This window comes from Pseudochaenichthys georgianus, chromosome 19 (genome assembly GCF_902827115.2).
Source record: "Pseudochaenichthys georgianus chromosome 19, fPseGeo1.2, whole genome shotgun sequence".
In the NCBI taxonomy this organism is placed as follows: Eukaryota; Metazoa; Chordata; class Actinopteri; order Perciformes; family Channichthyidae; genus Pseudochaenichthys; species Pseudochaenichthys georgianus.
Genome location: NC_047521.1, coordinates 13,347,050 through 13,366,757, shown reverse-complemented (window position 1 = coordinate 13,366,757; position 19,708 = coordinate 13,347,050). Strand labels below are relative to the sequence as shown.

Sequence of the window (19,708 nt, the reverse complement as noted above, 5' to 3'; positions counted from 1 at the left end):
TTTGCATTCAGACAAAAATGGGTACCACTTTACAATAAGACTACCCTTATACAGGGTTTACGAATAGTTTGTAATTCATTTATTAATTAGTTTGTGAACACTTTATAAATCATTAATGAGCTTTTATAAGACATGAGATAAACAGGGCGACTGTGACCGGTTGCTTGCCAAATAGTGAGCCCACATTTATCTGTACTGCTAAGCCTTATATTGGCTCCCTAGCTTACTTCGTCTTCTTCATCAGCCAGCATCCTTGGTATCTGTTGCTCACTTAGTTGATTCTCGCTAAGTAGCCAATATAAGGCTTAGTCATCTTGCCAAATAGTGAGCCTGTGTTGATGTATGAAAACATGTTAGAACTGGTTTATAAATGGTTCTTAATGATTAATAAAGTGTTTACAAGCTAATTCATAACCTAATTATAAACCCTTTATGAATCCTTTATAAGGGTAATCTTATTGTAAAGTGGTACCCAAAAATGTGTACTACGAATATATGTGTTTGTTTTATTATTTATTCCCAGAAAGATATATATCCTGCTGCTCATGTTGAGTATGATTAACAAATATATGCCTATGTTTGCACTCCAATTTGTATTAGTTTGATTTAATCTGAGTGGTTTGTATTATTATTTTAATATCCTATTATGAACATTAAAACAATAATCTAGTTAACAATAGATGTATGTTTTGTTCAATGATTTTATGGAAACAATCCCTGTCATTATGTTAAAATCCACTCACTTTTATTTCTGTCTATTTCAGGTCACTTTCCCAGAATTCATCTGTGCTTCCTGAGGAGGAGGACGAGAAGTCTTGCAGTGTATCCGAGGCCTGTCGCCACAAACTTGCCGTAGACCAGCAGGAGGTGTGTGTGTTTGTATGAGTGTGTGAAACCGAGACAAATAGAAAACACATTGGTCAGATACTTCTAAAAGCTTTATGTTGTTGTTGTGAGCTCCTCTCTAACATCTCCTCCCGTTGTTACAGAACGGAGTGACTCCAGACAGCGAGAATCTGACCCTCTCGTCCTCTGGAGCCATCGACCAGTCGTCCTGCACCGGAACCCCCCTGTCCTCCACCATCACCTCCCCTGAAGGTACACACACACACACACACACACACACACACACACACACACACACACACACACACACACACACACACACACACACACACACACACACACACACACACACACACACACACACACACACACACACACACACACACACACACACACACACACACACACACACACACACACACACACACACACACACACACACACACACACACACACACACACACACACTCTGTATATTTTCCCTACCTAACATAACCATAGACCAGCAGACCAGGGCCCAGGGATATTGCTAAAAGACAAACAACAGCATTAGTTTGATGCATTCATGTAATATAACAATATAAATCAAATTTTTGTCACACAATGCAGACCCAGAATTAGATCATTTAGATCAGGGATGGGCACATGGCGGTAATCCTAGTTACGTAGCGAGCTGCGTACATGATTTCGTTCGGCAGCCAAATACCGCAAAATAATCTGTGACGCGTTTGTGGGTATTGTGTTTGTTTCCCGGGGAAACACTCACAAGAAACACCGGCTGTTGTTATGCCTGCTGTGACGTTAAGTCACCGCTTGTAATTATGCCTTTACAAGCTTCAAAGTTGTATTTATCATCTGAATTTGACAACTAATGTCTGGGGTTAGTGTCCATGACTTCATGTTTATGTTATCTTAATGGTTCATCTTAATGCACACACACTTTACGTGCTTTTCCAAATAGTTTTATTCCACTGTTAAATAACCTGTTCAATACAAACATGACACTTAACATGCCAATAACATTTCTGTGAACTGATATTTGTTTAGTGAGCTTATTAGAGGATGTTCCCTGAAAGATTGTAAAATGTCAATGAAGATGTCAGACTTGGAATTTGTGTGTGTTCCAAGTGACTCTGTGGCCCCCTGGTGGCCAGTACATAAATGATGTGGCCCCCACCACCATCCAAGTTGCCCATCCCTGATTTAGATAATGACACCAACATTAAAACTGATATAGGCTTGGTGGCGTCATGAACATAAACCAACTGGCCTTTTAAACATGCAGCAATATAATAATGCTGTAGTATGTGGAATTGCTTTATGCTCCTTGTAAACATTAAAATCAAATAAATAATCCTTCTTAATGTTAAACAATAATGAGTCTGATATAGTAGTCTTACCAAAAAATCACAGCAATGTTTAAATACAAAGACACACGCTGATAAAAAGAAAAGAAAATCATCAGATATTCAGTGAGACAAACAGAAACAACAAAAAAAAAAGTCTCTCGGGGCTCATGAGCTCATTCTGTATTTAAGCCTCTTTCAAACATTCATCATATTACATAAATGTGATTTTACATGTAAGACTCATGTCTTCACGTTTGTGTAAAAGCCTTAACTGCAATCACTTGCTTGGACCTAGTAACATTATTGTGTCAACATCAACAAGGCATTTAATGCTGCATCAGAGTAGTCTATAAACATTTCCCCCTTCATGTTGTGACTGAGGCTGAGGAGGAAAAAACCAACCCTCCAGGTGCTGCATCAAGCATTTTAACATAAATAAATAATAAGCTTGTACCACCTCAGCACTTAACGTCTGTGCCACTGGATCAGCTTTTATGGGAATTCTGCTAAATGGCTTTTTGGCACAAAACAGGAAGAGGAGTGTTATTCCAGCTGGAACAAAAGGTTCCATAAAGTGACCAACATGGTGAATCCCTGTGTAGTCCATCCCGTGTCTCTGACAGAGCTGTCGAATTGATTCAAAATAAATTGGAATACTCTGGTTTCAAATATTCACTACTTCATCGGGATGTAACGATATACCGAATATCGCGGTAAATAAACGTCCCAATACCGTCGTGAGACTGACAAAATGTATCGCGATTACATTTTTTTTTTATTTAAACACTTTTTTTTGTTTTAAACCTTTATTTAACCAGGTGGTCCCATTGAGATCATCGATCTCTTTTTCAAGAGAGACCTGTCCAACATGGCAGCAAGAAGGTTACAACATGAACATAAAACAACAGAACACAAAAGGACATCGTATTTACAGGGCTACATTTACACACCTAGAGACATTGACAAGTACCAACAGTATATCTCGCCCTGTCAATAAGCCTCACCTTCTTGGCAAAAACTGTATTGTTTTTGAAGTGGTGGAGAGACAATGCACAGTTTGACCCACTGCTGTCACCCATGGCCAAATCATATCTCTCCGTCCCACTGAGGTGGCGTTAGACTTTTTCGCTGTCCATCATTTTGACAGACAGGATCGTAAAATGTCCGTCATAATCCCTTATTACCCGTCGGGTCTGAACAGTTCACGAGAGAGCACGCTCGTGAACTGTCAGCGGGGGGGGGGCGGTGTTATGCCGTGTGTGCATGCACCTCGCGGGAGCGCGCACAGCGTAAAGCAAAACCTCCCAGACATGTGTTGATCTGTACGGCAAAGTACGGTTTGGAAACTATATCATTTCCTTTTGGAGGGCATGCATACCACGGCATAACACCAGAGCCTCGCTGCGGGGAAACGTTGGCGCTGTTCCGAGTTGGTTCTAATCTGTCAAAATGACAGACTGCTTTCAGATTTTTCCGTCATTGTTAAATAAAATATTCGGTTAACACGACCACTGCTGTCCCAGCAACATCAGTACCAAGCGAGAGAGTTTTTTCCAGAGCAGGGGATATTGTAAATGCCCAAACATCCCAGCTTATAAATACCTGGAAATGTGGACATTCTCATATTCCTAAAAACCTGTCTGATGATGCTGAGTGAGTGACTAGTGAGTTTGAGTTGAGTTACTTGAAAAACTAAAGTGACACTTGATTTATTTGATTGCATGGTCTGATTATTAAATGTCCTTGTTTATTTGTGAGATGCAGTGGCACAAAGAAAATGCCTACTTTGTTTGGTAGTACTAGTAGGTACAAAAACACTGGTTTTCTTGTTCCAGTCGGTTACTGTCACTTTGTTTTTGACACTTTAAAATACTGCTAACCTACTAAAATGCTGTAGAAATCCGATTTATTATTTAATAAAGAAACATTTTTCGGGTAAAAAAATGTGTAATTGAAAAAAAAATGTGTACATTCCCCCCCCCCCCTTTATTATTCAATATCGCGATAAATACCGTACCGTGGACTTGTTATCGCGATATTATCGTACCGTGAGTTTTTGGTATCGTTACATCCCTACTACTTCATGAAAAATTTAATGAAACAAAATACAGAGGGAAGCACAATAAGATGGTTGTTCAAGGTGCTCACTTAAAAAAACAGATGGCCAGAACATCCAATAGGGTCTGAAGGTAAGATTATTACTTTTTTTTATTTTTATGTTGGGAATGTTACCCGGCAACCAGAGGAAACAAGTCCTCGGAGCCGGAGCCCGACCGTGATGTGTGTGTCCATCTGTCTGTCAGACCCAGTGAGCACCAGCCTGGTCCAGTCAGTGATGTCCATGGCCTCGTCCCACTCGCAGCACTCCCACATCAGCACTGACACCATGTCCTCCATGTCAGGGTCCTACCTGGCGGGGGCAGAAGGCGAGCCCGGGGGGGACGAGGGCGGAGACGCTGAGGGGGACGAGAACCAGGACGCCCCCATGGAGAGCCGAGGACCGTCGCAGCAGGACGGGGTGAGAATCCAGGGAGGGAAGAGAATACGCTGCTCCATCCTGACATCTATTGAAAGGGGATCTATTATGCAAAATCCATTTTTCATGTATTTTATACATAAACATGTGTCCCCTCTGTGTGAAGAGATTCTGAAAGTTTCAGGAAAAAAGATTCGCTCACTTTTTGTCCTGATCCATTTATATAAAAACCTGTCTGAAAATGAGCTGATCAGATTTTGGCCACTTTATGATGTCATTACGATGTTTTGGCTTGGGTAACCATTAGCCAATCACCAACCAAGGAAACCCCCCCACCTTATCACCCGAATCTCCTCCTAGAGCACCATTGTGTTCTTTTTAACCAAATATCTAAGTAAGTACTTTTGAAACAGAGGGGATTATGGGATGCTACAATGATCTGTTTGGTATTTCGAGCCAAACATATCTGAGACCTATAATATATTGATGAAAAACGGTATAATAAGGGATCTATAACACTTTAGTTTCCTTTGTGTCTTTCATTCAGGAGTTTTCCCAGGAGCCAAAGGAACAAAACTACTCAGTGGCTGTGGAGGAGCAGGACTCAGAGGTGAGTGAGACACTGGTGGGCCATTGTGCTTGTTTTTTTAACATGTTATGAATAATATAATTAGTTCTGAAAGTAGTTAAATAATTTGTGTTTTGAAATAACAGCTCTTTAGTTAAGGGATATTCAGATTTGGAGCTCTTGGATGAAGAGAGAGATGATGATGTTACACCTGGTATAGAAGAGGGTGAAGAAGAGGATAAACAGATGCAGGAGGTTCAGATACAGACTCTGAGACAGATAGGGATGTGCAGGAAAGATGTGGCTCTCTGTGAGCCAAGAGTAGCACGTATGTTTATTGCTTTTTATTTTATTTTAAGTGGTGCCATGAAAAATACGAATTGCCTTAGGAATGCAAACTTTGTTCCTATGAGTATGGTCAACTGGAGATTCCATAAAACTAGTCAGATGACCCAACAACCCATGCAGACTGGAGTCCCATTCAGTACTTTTCCCAGTATATTGACTACAAAGTCTTTGAAGATGTGGCAGCTTTCATAAAAAAAAACAACGAGTTCTTTAGTGGCTACATTTAAAGCAATGTTCAGATCAATTACTTATTTATTTTTGAAATGAAGCTGAATTTATTATTGTATTTATATCACTCTATAAGCATAATATGTTACATAGTTCATCGGTTAATTCTGTCTTTTCACACTAAAATGGTCTTGACGTCCTCTACAGTGCACTTACTGTTACGTTTGATTAGACATTTTTTTTGTTTTTAAAATCTTTAACACCAACAAATATGGATTGAAGCGCAATATTTTGTTTTATAAAAAACATGTTTTGAATTTTGGAAATTATAACATTTATCTTTTTTCAATAAATCTTGACATTTGCACTTTGTATATATCAGAAGAGTCAGAAACAATCAAATGCAATTACTGCTAAAACCCAATTTTACAAAAAGTATATTACCAAAAATATTCATGTAGCCTAATTTATAAAAAAAGAAAGACCTGAAGCGTATAATGTTGATTTATATTTTGAATATCAACATTAAATATATACTAATACTGAGCTCTCTCTGTTTTCTCCAGGGGAACGATGTCACTGAAGAGGACTGCTCCTCCCCGTCCAATGGGAAAGGTAACGAGACCATCCCTCACCTTTCACCCCTGCCCTCTCACTTCCCTTTGCATTGTGTTGCTCTCATGCGAAGTAAATAAGAAACTTTTCATGCAAACTACATATAAGGAACTGAGTGGTTCAACTTATATATTGTTGCTGTCTCTGAATAATTATGAATCATGGCTGAGAAATGAAAACAACTTCAAAACAAAGGAATCCAATGTCAGATTGTGTCCTCTAGATGGGGCACTGGGGAAGTCCATTTTTATAATGCACATTGGCTGAAAACACCAAAACATGCATTATCTGAGCTGAGGTGAATGGCTTCTCATACAGTTTGTGTGCAATAGAACCTCGGTCTACTTCACAGTGAAGGCGGCAAGAACGAAAGCTTTTCCATCCACAAAAAAATCCTGTTTAAATTGGAAAAGTACTTTGAAATGAGTGGCAGAGATCAGGAAACAGAAATTAGTCCTTTTCATGCCATTTATTTAATCTTAACCTCACCCCTAGATTCCACCGGGTCCGTCTGCGTCGCGTTACGGCCGCGTTACGGCTGCGCCGCGGCCTTCGCAAACATCGCGGCCACTCTTGTCAATCGGTGCTATTCCACCAGACGCGCCGCGTTACGGCTCAGAAGCGTCCCAGAAGCGTCTCGGCGCTGGGCTCCGCTCAAAATAGGATGCAAGTCTATTTTCGACGCCGGGCAGGAAGTGGAACGGTCAGAGCATCCGGCCCATCCCCAAAATAAACTAATTTTGCAGACCCTATCCCTCCGTAGTCTTTCGAGTAGGAGGAGAAATGCCAGTGTTCTCCTCCGGTTTACAGGCACTGTGTAAATTATATATATATAGTGTAGTGCCGAGAGATAAGGAGTCGGAGGCGGTGCACTGGAGGTGCAAAAGTGAACTTTATTGTGGAGCAAAAAAGGACATGTTGCTGGCTTGCAGTCCGAGTAGACAAGAGGAAGAAAAGCAAGGAGGGCACACAATATATACAGTAAGCAACACATATGTCCGTGCGGAAACAATACCCTTAACTGTAGTTCCATGAGTGAATTATGTTATGTTATACAGTGGTCACCACACAAGCCCCCCCAGAATTCAAACATGGCACAATCCTCGCGTCCGGCAGGAAGCACCACAGGGGCCGAGGAGGGCGGGGTTGCAGGTGAGGGCCGGGCTATGGAACGGGCCGTCGGAAAGGAGCCGCAGGAGAGGGTAGGGGCCCTAACGAGGGCGAGGGCATCCCCACCGTCGTGGCGAGCGAAGAACTCACCCGCCAGTCTGAGCCGCGATGGGCGTGAATAACCCGGTGGTCCCCAGCCGTCCCCAGCAGGAAGGAGCGGTGGCGGGCACGAAGTCCTCGGGAGGAAAGAATCGGGTCCCCGGGGGGCAGGAGCAGCACCCTCGGGAGGAAGGAGCCGTGGACAGGAGAGAGGCCAGACGGGTGTCGTCCGAAGCTGCCGTCGAGGCGAAGGAAGAGGCCAGGCAGGGTCCCGGAGCGCGCCACCCACGGGCCGACGAAGGCATGGGCGACGTCCGAAACTGTCGAGGCGAGACGGGGTCCAGATACGCGCCTCCCAGGTGCCGATGAGAGTGTGGGTGGCGTCCGAAGCCGCCGTTGAGGTGATGAAAAGGCGAGAGGGTCCACACGAGGCCGACCAGCCATGGTCGAACCTCCTCTCAGGCACCAGAAAAAGCTCAAAAAGGGCCGTACTGTCCACGGTCCAAAAAAGGTAGGTGAAATTGTGAGAGGATCCACACGAGGCCGACCAGACATGGTCGAACCTCCTCTCAGGCACCAGGGAAAAAGCTCAAAATGTCGATAGCCGTTAGCTGTGGCCGTTAGCCGTTAGCTGACAGCCATCGGTAGCTGCTAGCCGTAGCCGTTAGCCAACGAGGTTAGCTGCTAGTCGTCGATAGCCAGCGCAGCCTGGACAAACAGCCCCACGAGGTAGCAATCGGGTTCATCCCTACCCAGCAGGTCATGCATGGCCTCCCTGTAGTCGGAAGGCCGATGCGGGAATGGCGAGCAACGTCCCCAGCCATTCCGCGGGGCGCACACCGAGCCTCAGTCCGCATGCCGGTGGCAGCCACAGACGTCTCCAATCATCCCCGGCATTTCGAGAAGAAAAACCGAGTTTTTCTGCCGTGTACGGGTCCGTCCCGGAAACTTCACGAGACGTTGTCAGGGTCACCAATGTAGTGCCGAGAGATAGGGAGTCGGAGGCGGTGCAAAAGTGAACTTTATTGCGGAGCAGAAAAGGACATGTTGCTGGCTTGCAGTCCGAGTAGACAAGAGGAAGAAAAGCAAGGAGGGCACACAATATATACAGTAAGCAACACATATGTCCGTGCGGAAACAATACCCTTAACTGTAGTTCCATGAGTGAATTATGTTATGTTATACAGTGGTTACCACAATAGAATAATTCTGATGATGAATGCATTTTTTTTTACCACTAAAATACAGAACAAATCTTTGATTCATGTCGTTTATAACTGGAATATTACAATTATTATTAACTTTGTCTGTACAAAGTAGCCTGTCCAGGAAATATGCCCAAATCAACAAAAACTGCGAGCCGGCAAGACGCTCCGCTTCTGAAATGCTTCTGAAACGCGCCCGGTAGGGCATGACGTCGGAGGACGCCGGACCAAAACCGCGACGCAGACGGACCCGGTGGAATTGAGGGGTCAGCATCTGTGAGCCTCCATCTCTGAGTTGTTTCACAGCTGACAGATCAGACAGTAAAAAGTCTGTTTGAGTGCCTTTTATTCATACGCTTCCGCTTATTTACAATCATTGTTTTCTTACTGCTGCATTTAATGACCGGTAATCAGGTTATTGGCAATAAATATCGACTGATTCCCATCGATCGGAGCATTCTTTCATTCATAAAAGGAAATGAGCACCTACAGGCCTCCTGTGTACCATAGATGAGGTTCTGCTGCACACTAGGCTACTGGCTTGCTATTGCATGGTTTGTACCTCTTTATTATCCAGTATAAAAAGCTTACATGTGTGCTTGAAGATTTACTGTATAAAGGCCATCATTTACGTGTTTGCCCTTCAAAAGCTCTGCATCGTTTGCTTTTTTTAAGCCGCTGCATCATGATGTCAAAGCTTCTTCTTGCTCCATCTGTGTATGGGTGTCTGTGTGTAAGAAATAGAGCTTGATGGAGTGCTACAGTCAGTGTTGTGGTGTACAGAGTGTGAAACCCTAACCTGTAAGACTTGAAGAGAAACGACGTCGTCACCTTCGGTCTGATTTGTCTGCGCCATCTTGAGTAGCGTCCCAATGGCCTTATTTTTGCCGGAGGACCGATAATGGAGGAGCTATAATCGAGGAACCACCAGACCATCCTCCGATGAAATCCTCAGACACTTGCGACGCCCCCTTACTGTGTATCGCTCACTGATTGGACGATGCAGCGCATGCACTGATCTGATGCTTCTTGACATGACAGCAGTTTCCCAGCGGAGTGAAGAAAATACATGAACCTCACGGGACTCACTCCTCAGTTTATACCGTGTCTTGTTTCAATTCATGTATCATTTAGTTACAAATATGTGATATATCTGAACAACAAAGTGGTCAAAAATCCTTTTTATTAATTTTTTGGAAACATTTTCATGATCGCTTTTTTCATTTTACATTTTCATTTATTGTCATTTCCATTCAGTCAATCATTAAGTACTATTTAACATTTTAATTTGCTACATATCCACACAAACAAACAAAGTGTGCAATCCAATGAATGTTAATCTAACTGGGTTTTGATAGATAACATATCTCTTTTTCTTCTCTCAATTATTGTATTTCTATTGTGCACTCTAATCAATATTAATCAAACTATTGTTCGTTTATACATTTTAAGAATGGCGTTTATCTTTTTTGAGAATGAGTTCTTATTTTATTTATTTGGGTCTACAACAGCTGATACAAATGTTTGTGTCAGTAAATGTGTACTAACAGAGGCGGGTGTGTGTGTGGAAATAACGGGGACAGAGCTGCTGTCAGACGATCAGCTGTGCAGCGTCATCACAAACGGACGTCGCTTCACGTGACGCTCCGGAGGAAAGGACGTCCCATTGCTCTTAAAACTCATTTCCCTGCTTCTCGTGGTTTCCTTGCGTCTCTCCATGCTTCCCTGGTGAGAGGGACTAGTCACAGGGAAACGACGCAAGTGAGGGACGCAAGGATTCCATTTAACCGAAGTGAGAAGGGCCCAGAGACTCCTGGGGCCAGCGTGAAACACTCTTCCTGTAAAATACAGAATGACCTTTGAGTTCTTTAGGAGGCGAGCGGACCTGAGCTGCCTGACAGACTGTGAATGTGCACACGCGCTGTAGGGTGTATGTTTGCATCTCGCACCAGCGCTGCCAGACAGCCTCTGTATGCCCTGCCTGTGTCTCTGTGCTGAGCTGCCAATCATCCAGTTCATCTTCTTCCTCATTAGCGCGCACACATAAACACGCACATGCACACGCACACACACTGGCTTGCTGCAGGCATGACGCACTTGATGAAACATGTCAGTATCTGTTATCTGGCCATGCTGGGAACGGCAGTAACATGCTAATCTTAAAAATGCTAATCTAACTAATATGGATATTTCTAGCTCATTTTGTCGGCTTACCTCATTCATCAGAAAATCAAAAGAAGTTGAGAATATGACCACATGTTGGGGGCTTTCAATCAAAATGGTAAACTATTTTAAATTATAACGAGACATGGAATATATACCAAAATGTCTGTTCATTTCTTTAAATGATTCCCCTTCACTTCACCATCAGTGTGGCTAGTTTTTAGTTCAAACAAAGTGAACATTGTGGGCGATCAAAGTTACATTTGAGTGCAGTAAATTAAAGTGGATATCAGTATAAATCAAAATCTCTTTACAAAAAGTGAGCAATTCGGATGAAAACTTCAATCGTGATATATATTTCTTTATTATGAAGTTCCATTTAAACAATACTTCATTTCATGGTACTATGCAAATGTTTTCAAACATCCTGCCACACCGAAAAAAACGAGTAATTAACCAATAAATTACTGTACAACCAACCGGAGAACAGCCCTGAACACATTTAGACAAAACTGACACAAGTCTCTTCTACTAAATGAGTTCTTTTGTTTCAACAACCTCTCCATTTTGTATGTGTCTTTCTGTCCAAAAACCACCCTTTGCAAGTATCTGATCACACACATACGGTGTTTCTCAATGTCGAGTACGCTTGCTTGGTAGCACATGTCTTCCGAGCGTCTTGCTTCAGAAGCGAGGCAAGAATACTTCCTAACCTCGGAAAACAAAGAGTGGAACAGGCGAGCAAGTGTGCAGGTGTGCGTCATATGAGAGGCCCCGCCTTACATTTTCCGCCACAGATTTGGGGAAATTGGTCCGTGCGCAAAGCATTGTGGGGATTTTAAGACCGGAGTCTACACATGTGCAGCCTCGAAATTTCTCCCAACGAAGTACGCCGGGCTCGGTAGAATTCCAAGTATACTGGACATTGGAACAGTACGGCGGCCCTCGATGACGTAGTATGCTTGAAATAGTGGCTCTGGAGCAGCTTTACTCGCCATTGAGAAACACCCGTAGAATTTATGAAGCAGAAATTCTTCAAAATGATTCTAAAGACACTGAGGATCAGAGCCAATGCGATTTGAAACCACCAAAAGCTTGACCTCACCTTTAGGTCAGATAACTGGTGGTAAAATGCAGAGATATTCTATAATTTATTATTTTCTTCATGCCGTTCCAGCATGGCCAAACTCACCCCTCCACCCCTCCAACTCTTGACACCCTCCCCCCCCTCCCTCACCCTGCCTGCCCCACTCCCCCCCTGCTGTGCCTGGCTGCTCTTGTTTGACCTTTGCCCTCGCTTGCAGGTGGGCGGAGCAGGTGTCCAGAGTTGGCCAATAACAATCAGGGCGTCGCCCTCTGTGACACGCCCTCTTTGGGATTGGATAATGAGCAGGCTCCCGACAGCCGATTCGCCGGTGAGTGGCAACCTCTCGAACATGGACCAATGAGAGCTGAGGACTAGGCATGGGAGTGAGGAAGATGAGGGGGGGGGTGTAATAAGAGAAAAGAGTGCATGAGTAAAAAGCAATGCTTTTTGACACATTAGCTTGCTTTGCTAACATGCTAATGCTTTAAAAAACTACATAGAAACAAGAAAATTGTGTTTTAATTAGCAGCAGTTAGCGACCAAGACTAGCATCTCGGCTTAGCATGAAGATCTGGAGCCTTCCTTCTTCTCTTCATACCTACCCTATTTGGTGTTGTGTTGCTTCATTGCTTCTTCAGCACCGGTTAGCTGAGCACTCTTCCCCTGCTTTAGCCAGAGCCCTTGTGTTTGTGTGTGTGCGTGTATCTTATTATGTGTCTGAACAAAGCTTTCTGCATGCTGTGTTTACGGTCTGTTTGAGTGTGAGAGAGTTAAGAGTCTGGTCCATCCCAGAGTTTGAAGTTCATGTCAGCGTCTGCCAGCTTCTGAGCCGCTTCGCCAAACATCTGCAACTCATTCTCACAGTCCTCCATCTTCCCTCCATCCTCTCCTTATCCTCCACCCTGCTTTGTAACACTCGGCAGGTTACTGCGATGAGAGCTAAAGGTGCCAATTTTCTTGTTGATTTACTATTTTCTAAACAGTTGAGGTCAAACTTGCTTCTCAGCCTTTAGCTCTGCATCCTTCTGGTAGTGCTGAGTCTCCAAAACCCTGATTTACCTTCACCCCATTGAACCTAACACCCCCCTGTGGTCCTTTATGGTGGATGGTGTGACATGTTTTCTCTTTCTGTGTCGTAAAAGTGTGTTATCTCTTTGTTTCTCTTCCTTTTCCCTCTGTCATTCTTCACATCTTTTGCTGTCCTGGACATTTTCTTCCCCATCTCTCTCCTCTCCTTGTCTTTCTCTTCCTTCTTTCGCCTTCTTTTGGATGGACAGATGAGGAGTCGTGCCCAGTGCACATTGAGGACTAGGTATGGAGTTATGGCTAGATGCTAGAACAGACACCAGGGTGATACGTCGTAGATTGCATGCACCATAACAATCATCCTCTTGTTGTGTGTTTACCAGTTCATCACAATACCGTTTTAATCAGTAATCAAATATCTTCTGATGCAGTCTCTCTCTATTAGTCCAGCATGTATCTCTCCTCAATCACAGCCTAGACCTTATATGACATTTTCTCATACTTTCAATTTGCACAGTAATAGTTGAGCTGAGGCAGCTTTCATTGCCGATGCTATTCATTATTCATATCCTCCGTGGTCGAGACATACAACTATCAATAATTAATTTGATTCCCTGGCTGATATTCACTGTTATTCAGTTCTTGTTGGTCGGTGAGCCTTTGAGATGCCTCTAACTGCAGTTGCAGGCCAGGAGGACTGCAGTGTGACACGGTGGTGTTGAAAAGGGATTCATAGTTGAACATCATTTGTATATAATTTGTGTGTGTTTTAGTGCATTTTCTCTGTGTAGTAAGGCTTAGTCTACATCTACTTCAGTCAGATTAAGTTTGCTTGACTGCGTCACTATTTCTAAAAAAAGGAAGGTAGGTTTTTTAATTCAACCTGAAAATGCAGATGAAAGAAATTGGATGAAAATGTATTTGCATGATAATAAACCAAATTAGTAAACAATATAGTGAGACAGTACTCTGCTATGCAAGGCTGCATCAAACAATAATTTTGTTAACAATGAATCTGCCCATTATATTTAGGATCAACCAATCAATAGTGAAAGATGTCCTTCTTGTCCAAGGTTATATATTATGTTTAATATGATATAAAACATATAAAAGCAGGACATCTCCATATTTAAGAGGCTGAAAGCAGCATGTTATGCCAGTTTGGTATGGGACATTACTTTAAGTATTAATTGATCAATAAAGGTGGGGATTACATTCCTGTCAGTGTGTTTTAAATTTTGCAACATAACCCTCCTCTGTCTCTTCGTCTCCTTCAGGTCTGATGTACCTCGGAGGCTACAGGCCTGTTTTGGAGCCCCCTGCCCACCACACCTCCACCAGCAACATCAACATGGAAGAGCAGGGGGCTGAGAACCGGGACGGCCAGAGTCCCAAACATCCCCGCCGCGGACCACTCATTGTGTAACACACTCTAACACACACGGAAACACAGACTTCTCCGTCCAGTCTCAGCTTACCCTGCCATAGTGCTGCATTGCTGGATATTGTCCTGCAGGGAACCCCCCCCACCCCACTATACCAACTGTCTTGATTGTCGCTGCTGGCACTTAAACTCCTCCCGAGCAGAAAGAGGAGGAAAGAGGAACAGAAGGGCAAAACATGTCGTCTGTGCACTTTTAGCTCAACATTATTGTTTCGTTTTTGTTGTGTTTAGCCCATTGCTATGTTATTATTTATTACCTGTAGGTCTAACCAATGAGAGCTTTGTAATGTGACACTATCTCTAAAAAATACATGCTGCTCCTCTCCTCTCCTTTCCTCTCCTCTCTTACAGTCAGGGGCTACTGTGATCGGCAATCTGATTTATTACTGATGTACTTCTTCTTCTCTCTTATAAACTGTATGTTGAACAAGTGTTTGTACACTACTTTAAAATCAGCTCACACCGGACACCTTGGCAAACTAAAACGTGCTGACTCGTCTCTTCGGATCAGGGAGCGCCCGTCTCGGCTTCGCATGCAACCTCTGCAGATGTTTCTCTTTTCCCGCCATTATTTTCCAAAAGCCTTGGACTTGTAAGGCGGCAGAGGAGCCAGGAAATGGCGGCCAAAATGAACAGAAATGGACTGAAAATAAAGGGAAAAAACACAGAATGTAAGACGATGAACGTTGATCTCTTAGAAGGGGAAAGTACATGACATTTAAATTGTCATCTCAACTGAAATTCAACGTGAACTTTGAACCCCTGAGCTGGTTCTATTAACACAAACACACCAACCGCGCCAATCTCTTTCTTCAGCTCCCTCTAAGCATGTCAGTATTATCGTAGTGCAACTGGAATCCAACAAGAACCACCAAGCAATACTGATGCCGGAGCTGCATCTCATGTGCAGTTCAAACTGGCCCGTTGCATTCAAATCCAGACATTTCAATGTGTTTAATTCTGTTTAATCTTTTTTTTTGCCATTGGGAAGGGATTTATTGTGAGGAAACCATGATACGGTGAATTTGAGAACCTAAACGTGAGATTTAGGCCACACTGTTAGCTGGCATTTTGTTCATATTAACATAATCTCTACGAGCCCCTTTCTCCTCGTTTGTGAAGCCTTTAGTTGTTTGTTTTGTAAAACTTTAATGTATAGCTCACAATTTGTCGATGTTCTCCGTTCCCGTAATTTTAATTTGTTGCAAAACACTGTCGTTTACTAGAATGTGGATGAAAACATGTGAAAATGTGTTAAGGTTTACACACTCGCATAACAAATAACTGAAAAAGCGACAATATCAACATTTAATGCACTATTATCTGTTTCCTAAACAACACACTTTGCGGTGCATGAGGCGATAGTAGAGTAAGCATGTTAGTCTAGGTCTGCCTGCACCCATATAGAAAACTGGATGATGGATCACTGCACACACATAAAGCCGGACCATATCCCTCTGCAGTGTTATCGGTTTCAGGAGCCCTATTCCCTCGACCCGGACTGGTAGGTCAGGAGGACTGCATTAGTATATCCAAGCTGCAACCAGTCATGTGATCACAGATCGAATGTGTAGATGAAGCCGTTCTCTGGCACCAGTCACAGTATGATATCAAAGGAATGGGTCCAAATCTGCAAGACCCCCCACTTTTCTAGAACTATGGGTGAAAATGTCAAAGAAAACATCAAACGGACAATAAAGTTTTTGCAACTAAACAGTCATTGAGTCATTTCATTTTAAATGGTTGGAGATTCATGAATCTGTGCAGTTATTTGCTCTGGGATTTGTCCTGACATGGAACATTCCTTTCTGCCTCATACATTCATTTTTCAAACTCAGCTCTGCAGCATTTTCCATTGGGTGACTCGGGGTCATATTTGGCCCATATCAAGATTCATCTTTGACTTTAGGCACCCCACCCCCCCTCATCCACTGTAACAATAATTTTTTCGCAAAATGCACCTGGTCTCCCATCCCTCTGGCCCCCTCCCCCCACGGGAACTCAACCTTTCACAAAGAATATGTACACTAACACTTGAACCTGAACACACACATGCACGTGTGCAATATGTAGTGTAATGTGTTTTGGGGCCATACAATTAAATTACAACAGGATTGTACGGTTATGAATGCATAATAAGTTATGATGTAGTTAAAGCAATATTGGATGATAGTTATTATTTTGGAGTGTTTTGGACTGAGGTAAATCATGGGTCAACATTGACCCGCGAACACCATGAACGATAGCAGCTTTCGAACACAACACAAGGGTTAAATGTTCTTCAGATTTAGAGATAGACACTAGTCTCTCGTTTTAATTCACTATTCCTATACAGTGTGCCATTTTTTCAGTTTATTGCAACAATAAGGTTTGCTTGCAACATAACAAAAATATCATCAGAAATTAAAATATTTTCAGAACTCGTTTGCTACTCAGTTGACAGAAAATTCATCAAATAATTTAGCAATAATTATTCATTTAGGGAATACAAAAATAGGATGAGCATTGAATGGGATTTAAAACCCTTTTGATTTTGTATTATTGTTCAGAAATATTGAATAATGAAAAAGAAAATCATTAGTTGTTCATAAACTTCAGTAACTTCATAAACCTTTCTTTATTGATTTTCACTTATATCAAAACAACGCAGGGCACATGAAAATGCAGATGTGTACAATTGTGATACAATTGAATTGAATTACATTTGTACCACAAATACAAATGTCATTGCAGTACATATACTGTGCAAGCACATACACATAATATATATATATATATATATATACGCACATACACATATTCATACACACCCACAGATGCACTTAAATAAATAAAATAATAAATAAACAAAATAAATAATACAATCCACTAAAATAAACAGTAAATTAAAAAGGAAGGTTGGGGGGGGGGGGGCGCTTCATGCAGTCAGATTTGCACAGGGGAGTTTGTTAAAATAGTCAAGGAAAGGCTGCCAGAGCTTGTAGTATTTGTTAACACATCCCTGGCTACGATACCTCAGCTCCTCCAGCTGCAAATGTGCCATCACATCCCTCACCCGGTGGGCGTGAGATGGTGGAGTCCGGTCTTTCCATTTGAGGAGGATTAGACGGCGGGCAAGAAGGGTTGCAAACAAAAGTGAGTGTGACTGGCAATTAGAGAGGGAGACCCCCTCAGGGGCTACTCCAAACACAGCTATTATGGGATTTGGTTGTATGTTCTGGCCATACATCAATGAAAACGTTTCAAATATAGAAGACCAAAATAGGGCAATGGACTGACAGGAGAAAAACATGTGCAATAGGGTAGCCGTGGCACAATGACACCTCTGGCATGTGGGATCCACCTCAGGGTACAGCCTGGCAAGCCTGCTCCTGCACAGATGTAATCGATGGAACACTTTAAATTGAAGTACTCCATGTCTCACACAGATGGAGGATTTAGTTCTCAGTGGCAGACCGCCAGGTCTCATCGGTTAGTTCTATGCCCATTTCTTCTTCCCAGGCACCCTTAAGGTGTTTAAGGGAAGGGCTACAGATTTCTTGAATAATATTATATAGCTTTGAGATATAGCCTCCCTGACAAGGTTTGAGGCCAAGGCAGTCTTCCATCCATCCACCAGGTGGGGCGGCCTGGAAGGAGAAAAATTGTTTTCTTGTATAATCACGAATTTGTAAATATCTAAAATAATGATTCCTTGGGATGTCATATTCTTTGACTAAATGTTCAAAGGATGTGAATACCCCTTCGTAGAAAAGATCAGCAACACACTTAAGTTCCTTCCGGGATCACAGGTGGAAAGCGGAGTCTATCAGGGCTGGTTTGAAAGCCGGATTGCGAACTATGGGGATGGAGGAGATCGTTTGTCTATATCCAAAATGCCTTCTGAACTGTGACCATATCCTAAGAGAGCTATTGACCACAGGGTTGTTCGAGTGATATTTTCTACTAAGTGGTAAAGGAGCTAACATCAGGGAGGCAGGGGCCAGTGGTTCACATGAGTGTTGTTCCATGCTAGACCAAATAGGACCGCCCCCTTCCCGGAGATGACTCATCCAGAATGCCATTTTATGGATATTGGCAGCCCAGTAGTACTGTAAAAAATGTGGTAATGCAAGACCCCCCTCTGACTTTCTCTTCTCAAGAAATGCCTTACGCAGACGGGGAATTTTCTTATTCCAGATAAAAGTGGAAATATATTTGTCCAGGTCTTTAAAAAACTTTTTAGGGAGAAAAACAGGAATTGACTGAAAATAATACAGGCATACGTGGCATAATAACCATTTTAATGGTGTTCACCCCTGCCCGCCAACGAAATAGGGAGCGACGCCCAGCGCTTCAGGTTCTCCTTACCTTGTCCAGAGCTGGTTGCAGGTTCTTTTTAAACAGGGTTTTAAAGTCCTGTGTCACACACACTCCCAGGTAGGTGAAAGAGTCAATGACCACTTTAAAGGGGAGTTCGCTAAATGAAAGCTTGGCCGCAGCCTCATTGATGGGGAAGAGTATACTCTTGGTCATGTTGATCTTATACCCAGAAGCCTTGCCGAAAGAAGTGATTACATCGAGTGCAGCCGGAATGGATCTAAGCGGATCGGAGCAGTACAGTAAAACATCGTCTGCATACAAAGACAGCTTATGCGTATAGCCTCCCCGCTGAATGCCTGTAAAATTTGACCGATTCAAGAGGGGGGACAGGGGGCATCCCTGCCTTGTGCCCCATTGAAGCTGGAAAGTATTTCGAAATTATATTATTAGTGCGAACTGCTGCCTGAGGTGCAGAGTAGAGGACCTTTATCCAGGAGATAAAGCATGGGCCAAAGCCAAATTTAGCAAGAGTTGCAAATAGGTAGTCAAATCCAATGCGATCAAAGGCTTTGTGTGTGTCTAGAGAGATGAGGGCCTCTGGAGAGAGTCCTGGATTTGAGTAAATTATATTATATAGGCGCCGAAGATTCCCAAAAGATTGTCGGCCTTTTACAAACCCTGTTTGGTCCGGGTGGATGATTCTATGCAGAACAGTCTCAAGGCGCAGAGCTAAAGCTTTGGAGAGAATTTTGTTATCACAACAGACTAGACTTACTGGTCTGTAGGAGTCGAATTTCGCTGGATCTTTGCCCTTTTTAAGGATGACTGTTATCACCGCCTGGGCTAATGTGGGGGGCAGTGAACCCTGCTGGAGTGCCTCTGCATATACTTCGCGCAGCACA

At 42.9% G+C, this 19,708-nt stretch overlaps 1 protein-coding gene across 5 annotated transcripts in view; it reads left to right on the top strand.

Annotated features, from left to right (window-relative positions):
- Positions 1–16,218, top strand: part of rnf157 (ring finger protein 157) — a 29,942-nt gene extending 13,724 nt beyond the window's left edge. The window contains exons 13-20 of one of the 5 annotated variants that reach the window (XM_034108050.2): positions 765–867; positions 990–1,098; positions 4,499–4,713; positions 5,219–5,281; positions 6,322–6,370; positions 12,252–12,362; positions 13,312–13,346; positions 14,338–14,425. In XM_034108050.2, coding sequence (XP_033963941.1) covers positions 765–867; positions 990–1,098; positions 4,499–4,713; positions 5,219–5,281; positions 6,322–6,370; positions 12,252–12,362; positions 13,312–13,346 — 685 coding nt within the window. In that variant the 3' untranslated portion in view covers positions 14,338–14,425. Of the gene's footprint in view, positions 1–764; positions 868–989; positions 1,099–4,498; positions 4,714–5,218; positions 5,282–6,321; positions 6,371–12,251; positions 12,363–13,311; positions 13,347–14,337 lie in introns of all 5 variants that reach the window. The other 4 variants (XM_034108048.2, XM_034108047.2, XM_034108051.2 and 1 more) reach the window with 4 other exon arrangements.
- The last annotated feature ends 3,490 nt before the right edge of the window (positions 16,219–19,708 follow it).